The sequence below is a fragment of the Protopterus annectens genome, chromosome 3.part0 (assembly GCF_019279795.1).
Source record: "Protopterus annectens isolate FY-2018-M chromosome 3.part0, PAN1.0, whole genome shotgun sequence".
Taxonomy (NCBI): Eukaryota; Metazoa; Chordata; order Ceratodontiformes; family Protopteridae; genus Protopterus; species Protopterus annectens.
The window spans coordinates 1,592,028,988-1,592,046,927 of NC_056731.1; the positions used below are offsets into that span (position 1 = coordinate 1,592,028,988).

Below are 17,940 nucleotides of genomic sequence, written 5' to 3' on the forward strand. Positions count from 1 at the left end.
GTCCTGGGTCCTGTCCTGTTTTGTATCTACTTCCCTGAAGTAAACTTTAACATGGAACGTCTGTGGCTAATGAAGTTTCCAGATGACTGCAAACTAGGAGCCATGTAAATACTAAAGTTGTGGACATCCTACAAAACGGCCTCATTGAGACAGATGCCTGGTGTCAAAGCCACGGCCTCAAGCTCAATGACAAAAAGTGCATTGCCATCCCCTTTGGTAAAAACTCTGTAGCCATGACCTACAACATAGGCGGTAGTATACTTAACACCGAAAATGTGATAAGAGACCTTGGGTCACAGGTGGACAGTGGACACACCTGTGATAATCACATCCCCACAGTAGTCAGGAAATCCTTCTACGTGGCACACCTCATCACAAAAGGTGTCTCATGCAGAATAGAAGAGGACATTGTTCCCCTCTACTCATCACTCACTAGATCCATAATAGAGTACAACTCCCCTTTTGCTATGTACCTCACAAGACATCTACAACAACTGGAAAGCCTGCAGAAATACCTCAAAAAGAGCATTAGCGGCCTGAAATACATGCCATACACAGACCATCTCAAAATGCTCCAGCTGTACTCTCTCGCATATCTCCTACTCAGAGGTGATCTCTGTCTAACATACAAAGCTATGTCAAACACAGAACTGTTGGACATGCTCCACGTAAAACACTCACAATCCCTCTGATCTTTGGCCCCCAAACCATGAGTGAAATACAAAATGAAGGGGTGTATCCATTTACCTTATGGATACCCACACCTTCAGGTTAGTGGCACAGCATGAGGCCTTGGAGACCATGCAAGTGCAACTAACATTGGGCAAAGCTGCTTAGATTGTAGCCTGCTACAGATCACCTACCTTGTCTCAGGAACCTCACTCAGTATTCCTGAGAACAGTGGAAAATATAAAGGTCCTACCAAACACCATTATATGAGGAGATTTCAACTACCCAAACATTGAGTGGGAGAATTATTCATGTACAACGTCCTTTGCCCAATGTTTCCTAGAGTTTAAAAACTCAAACGCCCTGGAACAGCTGGTCACCATGCCCACTAGAGGTGACAGCATACTGGACCTGATCATCACCAATATGGGGTACCAGTGTTCCACAACAGAGATAAACCCCTCGCTGGTAATATCAGATCATAAAGTAATCACACTGGACATCCACACCCCCCCCAGTCAAGGAAACCACTGTGAAGACATTTTCAAAAGCAAACTGCACACTTCCCAAGACCAAAGTGGAAAGTTCCAAAGCCCCCTTGCTATAGGATAATGCTATACAATCTGCCGAATCATTTACAAGTGCATTCTATGAGCATCTACAGGGATGCATGGATCGAGACATCCCAAATAAAACCAAGATGCACTCCTCCAAAAATAAACCAATCTGGTGGTCGTTGCCCATACATAAGCTATACAACAGAAGGAGGAAAAGAACACATGATAGAACAAACTTCATAAAAGGAAAGGCATCACTGATCATTATTAGGAAGAAACAATGATCGCTCATAAAATAATCCAAGGCCAGTTTCTAAAGACAAATTGCCAAGGAATGTAAGAATAACAACCACAAAGCCTTAGTTAGTGATACCAAACATTTAGGTGGCGACTCTCAAATATGCTGTCAGCTACTGCAAAATGGCAAAAAATACACTGAACCAGCTGACATTGCCCACATCCTGGCGGACAAGTTCAGTGCAAACCCCCCCCATCACCCCCAAAAGAGCCTGTGTCCATCCCAGAAGAATGCAGAGCCCCAGACTTCATGGACATGCAGGTAAAAACAGCCCTATCCAAAGCTAAGAACACAGCATCAATGGGACTGGATGGTGTCCCAGGCTGCGTCTTACACCAGCCCCAAAAGGAGCTACACCCTCACCTACATTCACTGTCCAGACTCAACCTTACCACAGGCTATGTACCCAAAGAATGGCATACAGCAACAGTCATCCAGCTCCACAAAGGGGGTGCCACAACAGAACCTGGAAACTATTACCCTATAGGCCTACTCAGCCTGGTCTGCAAAGCTATGGAGCAAATTATCATGGAACCCATAAACAGAGACATTGGGAACCTCCAGACACTGGACTATACCCAACTTGGCTTTGTTAAAGGCAGATCCTGCCTCCTAAACCTAGTTGACTTCTTTGGAACAGTTACCAAGGACATAGATGGAGGTGAAAGTAGTCCACACAGCCCACCTGGACCTCACTAAGGCCTTTCAACACCATTCCCCACTCTGGCATCATGGACAAGCTTACCAGCTTGAACATTAACAGCTATGTCACAGGATGGGTGGCCAACTGGCTCACAGATCAAACACACATGTTCAGAGTTGCGGGTGCCATGTCCGACTCTAAACCAGTCACAAATAGCATCCCACAGGTCTTGGTCCTGGGATTCCACCTGTTCAGTAGATACTGCTCAGAGGTACAGGCAAGCATGGGAGGAGTATGGCTGAACAAGTTTGCAGATGACTGCTAACTGTGGTCCATAATCAACTCTACGGCTGACACAGACATCCTCCAGAAGGGTCTTACAGAGACAGATACCTGCTGTCAAAGCAATGCCCTCAAGCAGAATGCCAAAGAATGCATTGTCATCCCCTTTAGATAAAACAAAGTGCACACAAATTACCATATAGGTGGTAATCCAGTATGTACAGAGAATGTAATTATGGCCCTGGGGACCTAGGTAGATAGTAAACACTCCTTTGCTGATCACATTGCCAAAGTGTTTAGAAATTCCTTCTATGTAGCCCACCTAATGTCACCTAATGTAACCCACTTTGTCTAGTCTGACGATGTCACCATCCTACAAATATACCTGTGGAAAGGAAATCTCCTGCTAATGTGTATGGGTAAATGCGTACTGCTGTCGTATCCTAAAATAGTTAGGTAGGGGTTTGAATCCTGCCCTTGACAACTGCATGAGAGTGTGTGTGTGTATCTCCTTGGAGAGGCGCAACCTTTTTGGAGACTACTAAAACACCTTAAAAGTGGTATACTTATCTTTGTCAAGTCTGATGATGTCCCCATCCTACAAATATACCTGTGGAAAAAAGAGCACCCAGTAATGTGTATAGCGCATTGTGTTAATGTATATTCTTCTAGTATCATAAAATAGTTAGGTAGGGGTTTGAATCCTGCACTTGACAACTGTATGCAAGTGTGTGCATCTCCTTGGAGAGGCACAACCTTTTTGGAGACTACTAAAACACCTTAAAAGTGGTATACTTATCTTTGTCAAGTGTGATGATGTCACCATCCTACAAATATACTTGTGGGAAAGAAAACTCCCAGTCATGTGTATAGCGTGTTGTGTTAATGTGTGCTTTTCTAATATCATTAAGTAGGGGTTTGAATCCTGCAATTGGCAACTGTGTGTGTGTATATCTCCTTGGAGAGAAGCAGCCTTTTTGGAGACTACTAAAACACCTTAAAAGTGGTATACTTATCTTTGTCAAGTCTGATGATGTCACCATCCTACAAATATACCTGTGGAAAAGAAAACTCCCAGTAATCTGTATAATGCGTCATGTTAATGCGTACTCCTCTAGTATCATAAAGTAGTTAGGTAGGGGTTTAAATCCTGCACTTGACAACTGTATGAGAGTGTGTGTGTCTCCTTGGAGAGGAGCAACCTTTGTGAAGACTACTGAAACACCTTAAAAGTGGTATACTCATCTTTGTCAAGTATGATGATGTCACCATCCTACAAATATACCTGTGAAAAAAAGCACTCCCCCTAATATGTATAGCACGTCGTGTTAATGTGTACTACTCTAATATCAGAAAGTAGTTAGGTAGGGGTTTGAACTGTTGGTCAGTGTGTTGTGGGTTTTGCTTTTACTACTGTATGACATATCACAATGACAATAGTATGTGCATTGCACATGTCAGGTAGCTGTGTGGCAAATACATATACGTACATATGACCTCAATTATTTCATAGGTGGGAACCCTGCTTTCTCCATGAACTCATCTGTTATCTTTGCCAGAGTGTGCTGCCGCTTTCCAGACCTTAGGTCACATCTGTATGCTTGTGACAAGCCCAGCCACTGCAGTGATCCCTGGCCTAGGTCATCCATGTCACACACACTCATTACGGTTTTTATTGAATAGTGTGAGTGAGGGTTTATGCCTGAGGTATATTTCAGACCTGTTCAAATGCAGAAAAAGTCTGTCAATGATGGCTATTCATTATAGATGTACAACAACCTTTGTAGATATGCATGCAGACCCCTTATTGCTTATGTGAGCCACCGAGGGATTTCAAAATACCTTTGGAAATGTGATTACCAAAGGAGAGATGACGTAACACTTGGCTGCATGTACACATCAGTACCTGTTCAACATGTTGGGGGCTACTACCTATGTGGTACTGTGGGGATACTATGTTTTGTAAAAGTGGATGACTATGCTTTAGTTGGCTTATAGCTTTACAGCATGGGTTTGACAACAGGTATCTGTCTGTATGATACCCTTGTGGAGGATGTGTGTGTCATCTGGAGAATGCATTATAGCCCACAGTATGCATTTCCAGACGTGGACGGGCATATCCCTACTGTGTTTGCTTGTACCTAAGAGAGCTATATGCCAAACAGGAGTGGTCCCAGGAATGGGTGCAGGTGAATACCACTGGTTACTGGCATAGTATAGTACCTGAAGGATCCAAATGTTACTGTGTGTCCTACATCTGTGTGTCAGTTGTCAAGACATCATCTAACGATTGTTTATGGTCAGGCTGTTGAGGTTATGTATACTACCAGAATGCAAACCAATAACAGATAGTAACAGTATCACCCACAGCACAGTGTCAAACCATGTCATACACCACAATGTGTGTTGTACAATGCATACTGGCCACCAATAGAAACTATGGAGTGTTAACACTGTGTAATACAGGGCATGTCACCCTGCCCATGTGTCCACTATGCACGTACATGCAGACAGTGCACCTCCACCATGTTCACAAATGTACACCTGCAAATCTTTGCTGCACACATCCCACACGTACTCTCCACTCTCTAACTCATGCTGCCAATACTACACACATCAGCCAAGTGGCATGTGGGCGGACAATAAGCTATTGGAATTAACATAGGTGTAAACAATACTACATTGACAATCATAGATTTAATGCATCATGCCTGCTCAGCTACACCTTCAAGGATATCATTACACTTTACTGCTGACAACATGCTAGCATTGCTATACTGCTATAAAGTCACCCTGTGCATCAGCACCATGTTAGCCTGTTCCTGCATCAATGTTACAGATGACAGGAGGTGGCACAGGTTTCATCATATGCACAGGGTGTGTTGTTGGTTTGCCAGAGGCTTACATTGAGCCATAAAATCGATGTGTGTGTGTGTGTGTGTGTGTGTGTGTGTGTGTGTGTGTGTGTGTGTGTGTGTGTGTGTGTGTGTGTGTGTGTGTGTGTGTGTGTGTGTGAGGGCCAAGAGTACTGGTATGGGCCAATGTGGATGTAATGTGTGCCGGTATGTGTTAGCCCTAGGTATCTGGTTTATGTGTGTGTGTGTCTGCATGCACACAGTTCCACCATGTGGCTGCCATATACGGGGATTTGTGGGACAGCCACAGACTGTACCTGCCAGACTTTACAGATCACCGTCTCTCACCACGGATACTGTACCTGTGCCTGGCAGGGGTGCTACAGACAGTATCAGGTACTAAGCCAGTCTGGGTACTATCCTCAGAGGTAGACATATATACACTGGATCCAGGTGCCTGCTGGGACTGGCCAGAGCCACGTGCATGTGGTCTTCTAGGACGGTCTATGAACAGCCCACCCCAACATTGCTGGGGCTGGCACTGGCACTACTGGAGTGGCTGTGACTTGATGGACGTCCACGGCGACTGCCAGCTGCTGATGTTGCTGGCATACATCCACGTCAACGTCTCAACCATCCCGCACTGTCCTGACACATGGACATGACATTGCGGAGGACATCTAATGTCTCACCCCAACGTCTATCAGTGACCTCAGTGTAATTACGGATGGCACCTGCTAGGTCAAGGATACTGTCAATTACATTGGTGTTATGTGCCCTCTGTGCCCTTAGTCCCTGTCTGGTGTACCTTTCCATACGTGCCTGTGCCTCCATGACAGCCTGGAACATGCGTGAGATTGTAAGACCTGTGGCACATCTGCCAGGGGCATGATGACCAGCAGTGCTCCGATGAGAACCCTGGAATCTGCCTATGTGGTACCATTCCAGACATCTGGCTATGGCTGCTGTGTCCAGATGCATGTGCCATAGATACCACACTGACCTGGCCATTGCCAACTGTACACTGTCCCTTAGCTAAGGGCATTGGTGATGATGGATGTATTGGCAGTATGACTGTGTGAATGGATGGGGTGGACAGTTGTGTACTGTCGATTGGTGGCCCAACAACAGACCCTGGCAAACATACCTGTGCCTCAACACACCTATCCTCATTATCACTATTTGTGTCAGTGATATCAGATTCCTTGCTGCAGTGAACCAGCCCAACCTCAGCACCTGTGAGAGGAAGACAGGAAACACACTTTACGACCTGTACATGATGTCAGAACACATGCACACATACACACACACATGCACACATGAACACATGCACACATGCACACAAATACACTCCTCACTAAAGCAGACACACACACACACACACACACACACACACACACACACACACACACACACACACACACACACTCACACACCACCAGCAATCCAGAACATACTCAATAGCAGTTGATGGTGGGGTACAGTATCACAAGCCAAACAGTCATATCACACATGTCAGCATGCAGGACGTGTGTTGCTCAACAGCATGCAGTGCAAGTGTAGACAGTCCTTGCTACTAACAGTATACATGGCTTTGATGCATGTGTGTTGTTGTTCGGTGATTGGCCTCACCCTGGAACGCAATGTATACATGGACACAACATTGCTGTGCAAGTATTAAAATCTCTTAACTGTCCTGTGCACCATCACTCACAGGTATACATACCATGGCTGGATGTGTATCTGTGTGTCACATAGATATCCATTTCTGATTAGAGCATCTGTGTCTTTAGCAGATAATTGTGGACACAGGTTTAGCCCATGCATGCTGTGTATACACACAGGATCAGTGGTACATGTATACCTGCTGGATTACCATTGGTCCACATAGCCAATGTACAGTAGTTATGGTGAGTGTAGAACATAGCGTGGACATGCCAGTGCCAGCCATGACATGGCATGCTACAGCACAACTGCAACATTTAACATTACACATACCCAATGTGTGTCATGTGACAAGTAGACTACCACCTATGTTGTAGTTCATGGGTACTGAGTTTTTACCAAAAGGGATGACAGTGCAATTTTTGGCATTGAGCCTGAGGCCATGGCTTTGACACCAGGCATCTGTCTCACTATATATGACTCTCTCTCTCTCTCTCTATATATATATATATATATATATATATATATATATATATATATATATACACATCCATTGGTGTACATATACATATACATATAGGCACATATACAGTCCACCTTCATGGTGGGAATATCAATTATGCAAAGGATGTGAGGTATACAGTAATCTAATGATATTGCACAGTCTTGTGAGAAATGCATTTAATGTGTTCTCAGCCCATGTAGCTTTAGCAGGCCTCGCTGGCTGCAACATTGCAAACTTAACAAATCACACCCACAGTGTTTAACCACCGCATGTCATATACCAGCACTGTATGCTGTCTTGTTTGCCACACACTACAACCTACATACAAATATGCACATAACCTTCACCAACATATATATGTCCACCGTTCACATACAGTTGCAGTATGTCCCTTGCTCTATGCACATGTACAGATGTTAATATATATGACACATATATATCTCTCTGTATGTGTGTGCCATACACACACAAGGTCCACACTGTTGTAAGTCCCTGGACCTCACGGCTGACCTGTTGGGCCTTGCTGCAACATGAACAGGTGTCACATGTGAGCACACAGTAATATTAGAGGGTGTGTATATAGCTACAAATGCTAGATTAGCATACTAGCCTGGTACAGCAGTTGCCAATGCTAAGCTACACGTTAATATGACTATCATGCATGTGTTACTCTGTCACATCCATGTTTATATAGCTGTATGCGCTACTCCCCCAAACAGCCATTGTCCACACTACTGTACAGAACACAGATAACATGGATCAGATGTTTGACATTTAATGCTGAGCTACATATGTCACAGTTATGTCCCCGTGCACACAGCTACACACTGATTTGTCCATGGCAGTAGTTATGCTGGACATCTGTGCATATATACGTACTGCTGCCACATATGGATGTTTCAAAGTATGTAGAGTACTCTTCAAAAACATCTGCTACATGCCAGTAAATACATATCTGTTATATACCTTTCCTTTGTATGTGTTGGCATTATTAATTTCCGTGTTCCTTTTGCTTTTGAGTTTGCTTTTGCTGTTAATGCCTCTCTCTCTCTCTCTCTCTCTCTCTCTCTGTGTCTGCAATGGAGTGATTGTGTGTGTGGGCAGCAAGTACAGCCTGCTTTTATAGGTATTTGCACATGTGCATGTGATGGCCTCTGCACCAATTGGTGGCCACCATTTGGTAATTACATGCAGCCGGCTGTGTGGTAATTGCAGTACTCACTATCATAGCAACCCAATGCTATAAATTGCTAAGTCAGGTAGCCTTAGCCCTTTCAGCTTTCCAAAGTGGGGCTCATACTTGTTTGCTGTGGACACCGTTGTTTATGTCAGAAGATTGGTATAGTTCTTATATCTGAAGCTAAGGGTATAGCCAGTGATTTAAATGTTGTACTCAGACCTGAGTGTTGCCACTTCCAGTACACACTTGTCAGTGTAGAATTGTACTCATCCCTGCAAATGCTAACACAAGATACATGGGAGTATGTAGCTTCTTTTCTACTTATACAATTAACTGCCATACAAAAGTAGTTATTGAGATGTATTCTTTTGGCACATGAACTGTTTGTGAACTGCTATACTGTGAATATTAATGTACTCACTTCTGAACAGTTTGTGCTTTTTTAGTGTTGACATTACCACAGGCTGCTCATGAAAACTGGACAATTTCATTACTGAGTATGCCTACCTACATCCTTGGTAGACTCTGAACACACAGGTATATTTTACATTTGGGTAGGGATGCAGACATACAGAGAGAATTATGTGTTCTTGTGTGAATGTTATCTTGCTGGACTTCAAGGGTTGCTGTGTACCTGTTATTTTATCAGGCCAAGTAGTCTGTCTGCATAGCTCCCAACTATGGACCTATCCAGATGGTAGCCAGATGTCAGCCTGTTATTCTTTGTCTGTGCAACGCACATGTCTTTTCAGCACTGGTACAATGGCATTGTTACAGTCAGTTGCTACCAGTACATGGCTACATCCCTTGGTATTTCAGTGTTGTACTCCTACATAAGGGTATGCTTCTGGAACTCCTTCCAAAACTATTTGCACAGTGTGTAACAGCAGAAAAGCTGATATGCCTGTGTGTTTCTGCCTCTGCCAGGCCTCTCAAACACTCAGGTACATATTAGAACAGACTCAGGGAAAAGTAGGGAAAAGTGAGGTACATCTTTAAAATATTAGAGACATTAAGTTGAGACTTTGAGAGAACCAGAGCATATGGATTAATACACCTTTTCTGAAGTACAAGGGGTGTCTAACTCTTACCTATTGTCATTATTCATTAAGTGTAATTCCCCACCTTTCTGCCTAACGTCAGTACTTTTCTGAGGGATTCAGAGGGATACAGCTAAAATTTGTTTCAAAATCAGGGACATCTCTGAAAATTAGTCACAGTTGGGAAGTATGGCCTCTGCCCTAATCAGATATGCCAGTGTTTGTCCTGCTATGATACTGTGTGGGGGTTGTAAAGTGCTGCTGTAACATTATTTCCTGCTAGAATGGCTGGTTCTCTTTTCACAGTCATGTAATGCAATTCCACAACAACTGCTGGTAAGCCACAGAACAAGATTTGTGTTATGACCTTCCTATTTTTCCTTTACATTCACTCATTCTGATGCATGATATATTTATTTCAGCACCAACTTGTATGGTTACTGTGGCTTAGTGGTACTTCATGCAGTTTAGTATGTACAAGGTCCGGGGTTCGAGACTAACAGAGGTATTTTATTTTGCTGCTGAACAGAACAAGGGCCCTCACATACAGAGTGACTAAGGCACTTTTAAGCAGTTGTAAGCAGGTTTGCATGGGTTTGCGCGATGCTTAGCAATGCTTAGCTAAGCACACACAAGCGCACACAGGCACACACTCGCGCAAACCCGCTAACTACTGCTTAATAATGCTTACTCCCGCTAACCCCCGCGCTCATTTCTTTGAAAGAAAAGAAAATGGGGAGATAGGAAAGTGATGAAAAAGGAGCACAAAGAGGGAAAGACAGTAGGGAAAACAGCTCAGGATGTGCAGGACAGGTGTAGGGAAGGTCCATAGCTGCCCATTTCTTTAACAGCAACAGCTGTGCATATGCAATAAATTTCGAGGGAAATATGAAACCTTCAACCCCTGTGAGAGGGGTGAGGACAACAAAGTATGTTGTCCTGCCAATTAAATATCAGTTTATGTGTCCAGCGGACATGTGTGCAAAATGGGCAGCTATGTATGGGGCGTAATTTTTTTTGGGGAGCAGATTACCCTTTTTTCTTTTTTTTCAGGTGAGAGTGGAATGTGGGGTAGGGGAAGTAGGTATATTTGGGAAGGTAGGTTGGGGAGGTAAACAGATAAGACAAACAAGACACATACAGGGGCGGAATATGACACATGTGGTGGGTGAATACCATTGACGGGGAAGGATGTTTGGAAATCGCAAGCCCATGAGCCCACAGATGGCAACAGTGGAACTGAGATCCCCACCCATGGGCAGTCACCACTGCTCCTTCACAGCCCAGAGGATGGCTGTGCTGGGAGCTGCATAGGAGGGGCAGGCTCACCCGTGAGTCGCGCCACTCGTGCCTCAAGCTGATGTAGAGGATCAGTGAAAGAATGCTCGATCTCCCTATGCTCCACAGCCCGGACCGTTCGGAGGGTGATAGGTGGCCCTCCTCCGCCCACGCTTGCACGTGGGGGATGAGCCCCATCCCCTGCAGCACTTCCACCCGAAGGTGGCACAGGGCCAACAGAGGAGGAGGTCCCAGGCTGGGCACCAGACTTGCTGGTGCCAGGTGCCATCGCCAGCTGAGGTGGGACAGGTGGGTCTGCTGGGACCGGCCTTCCCATACGTTTTGTGTTTAGGAGGATTTAATGAAAATATGGATTAGTAACAGTCAACAGCATTCCCAATTAGTTATAACAGAATGCAGAAGTATTCCCATTAACCCAACACACCAGAGTTACAACAGTTGAACAGCAAGCATGACACATGCATATATGGAACAACAGTGGACATTACAACAGCATGCAGGTTTAATTGATGGCAAAGGGCACCAATATTGTGGTATTTGAACAGGGCACATGCATCAAAATAAATGCAGATATTTATAAACCAATAGGACATATGTCCCAACAAATGTTTTGAGATTAGACATACCCATTGAGGTGTGGAATTGCATTTTTTATGCACATACAGTAGGGTGGAAAATGATAGCTCCATTAACAGCTTATATATCCTTCTAGTTTACACTACATTCCTATTAACTGCAGTTATATGTCCCCTACATGTATTATTACACTACCCAATTTTCCTTAATTCGTGAAATGGGTTTTGCTAGATCTTTATATACATGGGCTGTATCTGACATAGAAACTGTCCGGGATGCAGATGTTACTACTACATATTTTGTGAGTTGCTCAGACCCACTGCTGCTGAGATGGTACACTGACAGCTCTACTTTCCTATACTTATCTAGATATGTTTAGGTGAAATTAATCAGTTATATGTTAACAGCTCCTTACATTTCTGCCAGCACAATGACATTTCTGGGGAACACAATACCAAGCTACTCATGTGCCAGATTAACCTGTACATGCTGGGCATGAACCAACAGTGGAGGACTGTAAATATGCTTAAAAGCTACTGGCACTCCCTTCATCGACTTTATATGGGCCTACCCAACTGTGTGTTAACAGCGCTTAGTACAACAGTACTATTTCTATAATGCAAGAGTACAACAACATATCAAAGAAAATGACACAGACACACTCCAGGAATTATACCTTTATTAAAGACTTAAAACACTTTTCTAGAGGCTCTCTCATTTATTTTATATAACAGTACATGCAGAATAATTACTAGATAATTATTATATGTTTATTTATTGTGTTAAAACACTTTTTTCAGACTCTCTCATTTATTTTACATAACGGTACAAGCAGAATAATTACTAACCTGCCTGGTGGTGCAGCCTTAGCAGCCTATCTGCATAGGCTTGCTGATTCGCAGCACGGACACCTGCAGCTGTGAAGTAAATGAAGTGATATTGAGACATACCTATCCATAGTATACACTGGAATAGCAATTTTTACATACTTAATTCCATGGCTACTTACTCAGTAGTGGGGCATTTTCCATCTCACAGGCCTCCTGGATCCACTGGTCCAGTGGATCCACCTTGCGTCTCTTCAGGTCTGTGTGGTGGTGTCTGACCTGCTCACCAGTCCGAGGGACACCTGTGGCACTAGTGAGTTCATGAGCTAGACAGTCCCAGGCTTCCGGTTTGTATTGGGTGCCCTGGTACTGGCACCACAGGAGTCTATCCTCATGATTATGGACAAGGAGCCAAACCATTACTTTTAACTCCTCAATGCCCCAACGTTGCGTTCGAAAATGAGAGCCCTCTCCAGCACCGGTCATTGCTGCCTGCAGATGGGAGCTACAACCAGTTATGGCAAGTATTCCCGCCTATGGAGCTTAAATATGCATCATTTCCCGCACTTATTTGTGATTGGCTAGTTTTGAAAAAACTCAGCTGAAGGTACACCTGCTTAGCAATGGGTAAACTTCCATTGATATGTATGTGTGTGTTGAAAGTGCATGCTTATAAAAAGCTGTTATGGCTTAGTGGTTCAGTACTGTGATTATGGTGCACAGTATCGCAGGTTTGAGGCCTGTCATTGCTTTTTATTTTACTACTGGCCAGACCGGCTAGGAGGTGTGGCTGTGTTTTACCGACTTTGCTCAACTTTACCCGATGTTGCTCTATGTTGCCTGACGTTGCTTAACGTTGCTCTAGATTGCCTGACGTTGCCCACCATTGCTCTACGTTGCCCACCATTGCCCGACGTAGCGCTGGTTAGCTCGGTGCGCAGCTCCGCCAAAGCTATTGCGCTAGTTAAAGCAGTGCTTAGCTATGAACAATTGTATTTAAATATGCTTAATACTGGTAAACTTTGCTTAGCAGTGCTTCACATTGCTTAAGATACATTACTTATGCATCCATCAGTATGCATAACCATTTCACTTTCTTTTATATATATATATATATATATATATATATATATATATATATATATATATATATATATATATATATATATATTTATATAATTTATTCACTACTACATAGGCCATTTCAATACTTTTGACTAAAATTTAAATGATAAATGTCAGGTATTATTTTTATATACAGATTTCCAACAGAAAATATAAAGGGGAGTGGTGGGACTCGAACTGGGAATGCCTCCTATTTGTGCGAAGGCTCTACCACTATGCTATCTTGCTTAATTTGCATATAAGTTTCTTATTATCCTCTTTGATGTCTAAACTGCTAACTGTAGCTAAGCAATGGGCAAACCCGTGCAAATACGGGTAGCTATATCGGGAATAATAAAAAAAAATAAAATTTTACATTTTGTAATTGTACAGGGGTTAAGAATGTGGGGGAGTGTAGTGTTGGGTATGTACACATTCGAGTGGACTCGCTCATGTCAGTTGACATTTCCCAATTGAAAGACTTGCAGGGGCATGGATTTTTGGACTGCTCGGCAGTCCGACACGCCCCCTGCACTCGTGCACGCTCCGTGTTAGCCTTAGAGTTGAGGCAGCTCGCCCTCATTAATATGCATGGCTCACTGCCGTCTTACTCATAGACTGCAGTTTCCGTGTAAGACTAACTTAGTCTTACACGAAAGGTTAGTGAATCCTGGGGACTGTCTATTTTGAGTCAATGTGCACTTCCTGTCTTTCTTATTTTTGTCATTTTACTGCCAGTATCTGTATTTAAACAACACATTTTATGACGTTCTTGAGATCTGATCCTGATATGTTTGTTCAATTGCTGCCCTCTACACCCATGCCTTACAAGCTGCATATTATGTGATGAGGATAGCTGTCAGAATCAAAAAAGTACTGTTCTAAGTAGATGAATTAATAGTACATTAAAAAACAAATCCATGCCTAACCATATATAGATGCTTATAACGTGTTGCATTTTTTTCAGGTGTCAGTTTAAATGATGACATAAGCAAGTATTTCTGGTTCCACCATTCTAATGGAGACACAATGTCAGTTCAAGATCCAGTGCAAATGAATCTCTGTGCTGCTGTTTGGACTACTGTCTCCTACATTGTGGCTGACATGGAAGAAATGTTACCAAGAAACTGACATTCAAGCATGTGATTCCTAGGTAGTAATGCATCATGTGGTGTACAGCTGTCTGGGCAACTTTCTTTTTCTCCAAACCAGTTTTTCAGTTACTGCTGCTACCTAGAAGCTTGTTTTAAATCAAGCACACTGAATAGTTTGGTCTGTTTTGCATTATGTCTTTACGTTTATGTAATAACGGTAATGTTGTATGTAAATCTTGGAATGTTGGCAGTATGTTATAAATGATGGCACTCTGCCCTAAATTGAATCAAATAAAATAAAAAAGCAGTGAATCAAGATTTAACAAAAATGACTGTAACCAGGGTTATGGGATTATACTGTTTTCTGTTAACTAGAGAAAAATGTTGCCTCTTAGGAGAAGGTGATCTGCTGTTTGATGTTCAAACAGGGTACTAGCTAGAAATTAATAAATAAATGAATGCTTTTATTGTCAGTGTAATTTATTTGAATGTTTTGTTTTGTACTTTCCTACTTGTTTTATAATTTGTGACTTCTACATTGCAGTCATATTATATGTGTCCTTTAGATTATTCAGTAGCAAATCTATTTTGCATTTTTCATTGTACCTTAGTCATTTTCTGTTTTCAAATATGGCATTGATTTTTAGCAAAGTTTTATTCTGTGCAGTATGTTTGACTCTTCCAGTAGGTAGAAACTCATTTCCACTAATGTGATTATCCACAGGTGTTCTCCCATACTTTGTTCTGATGGGGGATTCCAGGGACATCATATCCTTCCTCCCGTAACTGATTTGGTGCTTCTCTGACATAATTAACTTTGTATGCTTAATTGCTTGTATTTGGCTTATCTTCACTGTTTCCATGTGCACCGATGAAGCTTGGCATCATACTGCCTAAGTATACCTCACAATCTTTGCTAAAAACTAATGTCTTTTGGCTTTTCCCGGTTAGGGGTCGCCACAGCAGAACTCTGGTCTGCTAATGATTGGCAGTGGATTTTTACGGTGCCGAGGTGCTAGCCCAATGCCCAACCTTCAAAGAAGGCACACCCATTCACGCACGCACCTACCTGCATGTCTTTAAATGTCACTCGACCGAGGGGAGGACCGCGGTCCCGCACATAAAATAAATATGACATCCAAAAATTTTAAATAAATATTTATTTGACATTTATTGACTGGGTTGGTCCAGCTGGGACAGAGCCTTTTTCAGTGGAGACCTGGGGAGAAAAGTTCCACAATTACATAGTCACTTAGAACATGTAACTAAATTAAAACAGTACATAGCTAATTAAACCAGAAGTCCTTGACAGTGATGAACTACAATGCTGTGTTTAACACGGGTAGCATTTCACTTAAATCAGCACAGTACAGTAGGTGCAGTGTAGAGTAGAGTTAGACAAATAAATAATTTACATTCAAGTAAAGGCAGAGTACATTAGGTATGGTGCAGACTAAGGCAAAGAAATAAAAATGTACATCCTTAGTCATCAGTTCAGCTGAATGGGAGCAGTGGGAGAGATGTAGTTAGGAACAGAAGATTATGTTAGCAAATATGTAAATTAACAGAGATGGAGGGGGATTCAGTGGAGAGGGTTAGCCAGTTAATGTTGACATCTCCAATGAGTATTGTTTCATTGGGAATGTCAGAGCAGAGAGAGGAAAGGATACTTTCCAGTACTGGGATGTTGTAATCAGGAGGAATGTAGATTACGGCTATCTTAAGTGAAGTGTGGATATTCAAATATTTGGAAAAGTCTGTTTTAAAAATAGCCGATTTCTCCCATGCTAACAAAACCATGTTAACATAAATAGCTTATGCCCATCCGTACCACATTCACCTGTTTACAAGTTTTATCTCCAAATTTAAAAAGTTATTTTGTAGTACTACTAAGGTCATATCCAAAATTAAATTTACCTGCTCAGTCCTTGATGCTTCAAAGGTTGAAGGACTACCATGAAAGAGGGCTACACCATCTTCAAAGGGATAGATGAGAATAAATTGACTGTATCAATTGCTAAAAAAACTGGGAAAGTAGCTAAATCTGTTGTTAATCTTGCTAGGAAGCCCCAAGAGTCCTTTATCATGAGTTTTAATACCAAAAATAAATTTTAAGGACCTATCAATAAAGACAACCAAAGGATGCCTTTTAAATCCACTGGCTGCCACAGTTGGCCTGAAGGGTGGGTTTACAAAATTCTTATGAATTTTAGGGATCCCAAAGACTGAGGAGACAAAAGGTTTTGTCGACTTTAAGAAATTTGTATACCCCTACAGACACTCTGTCTTCAATCAGTAGATTTTCCAGAAGCATATAAATTCTATGATTGGCTACGTTGATTTCATTTCTAGACACAGGTTATGCGAATTATTGTCTTGAGGAATTTTGGACATCACAAACGAGTAGTTAATAGAATCAAATAAAACGACCCCCCCCCCCCCTTCATCCAATAATTCACTTTCTTTTTTGGACAAGTGGTATGCTGTTTTAAATTTTTTGTAGTTATCAATTTGGTATAGGTCTTGCATACAAGCTTGTTTAAAGACTTGTAGAGCAGGGTATAAGGGTGGGTTAAAAATACTTTTTCTCTTTACTAGTTCTTTCTCTATATTACTATCCTTAACTTTCTCATCAACCATAAGCACTCCTAGTAAAATGTTTTAACTCTACTAAGGTATCTGAAATATTAAATTTTCTTGAATGAATACATTTAAGCCTTTTTCGAAAATCCAAAAAGGTTCAACAGCTATCTGTATATTACTGTAGTTGTAAATATTATAACCTACAAAGTAATCCACAGAAACACGAACCAGGAAAAGGAAAAAAAAAATGCTCCATGATCACCGCAAACCACACCACATTTATTTAGAACAAGTACATAAGTGCTTTTATATGCAACTATTAGACTTCTTCAGATAACAGAAAGGAAGTGTTACACTACTAATGAAAACTTTTGAAATCACGTGACACTTTTGCACCAAAAATTTTAAAACAACAGTGCAACTAAAATGCAATAAAGACATTAGTATTATAAAAGTTAAAAATATTTAAAAATACATCACTTTTTATTACAATACCAAACAATAAAAACATTTAAGAATATTGCACATAAATGCATAATAATTTATTTTAAAAATGTATTTAAAAAAACTTCTAACGCTGGTAAGCTTTTAATTTCAGTAATCAAATGTTGGATAGAGTACCATTAAGTCCAGGGGGGTTATGTGTATTAAGACATAATTGCCACAACTCCTCATTTTTCTCTAAAACTAACCCCAAGAACCCCCCTGGGGTTGACATCAAGCTGATCTAACACCACAAATTTAAAACAGTGTGCCGGGCATT

General features: G+C 41.9%; 1 protein-coding gene across 3 annotated transcripts in view; it reads left to right on the forward strand.

Annotated features, from left to right (window-relative positions):
• CPQ (carboxypeptidase Q) overlaps positions 1–15,061 on the forward strand; it is a 3,127,273-nt gene extending 3,112,212 nt beyond the window's left edge. For 2 of the 3 annotated variants that reach the window (XM_044065627.1, XM_044065628.1), the window contains one exon: positions 14,468–15,061. In XM_044065627.1, coding sequence (XP_043921562.1) covers positions 14,468–14,631 — 164 coding nt within the window. In that variant the 3' untranslated portion in view covers positions 14,632–15,061. The remainder of the gene's footprint in view (positions 1–14,467) is intronic. The other variant, XM_044065629.1, reaches the window with a different exon arrangement.
• The last annotated feature ends 2,879 nt before the right edge of the window (positions 15,062–17,940 follow it).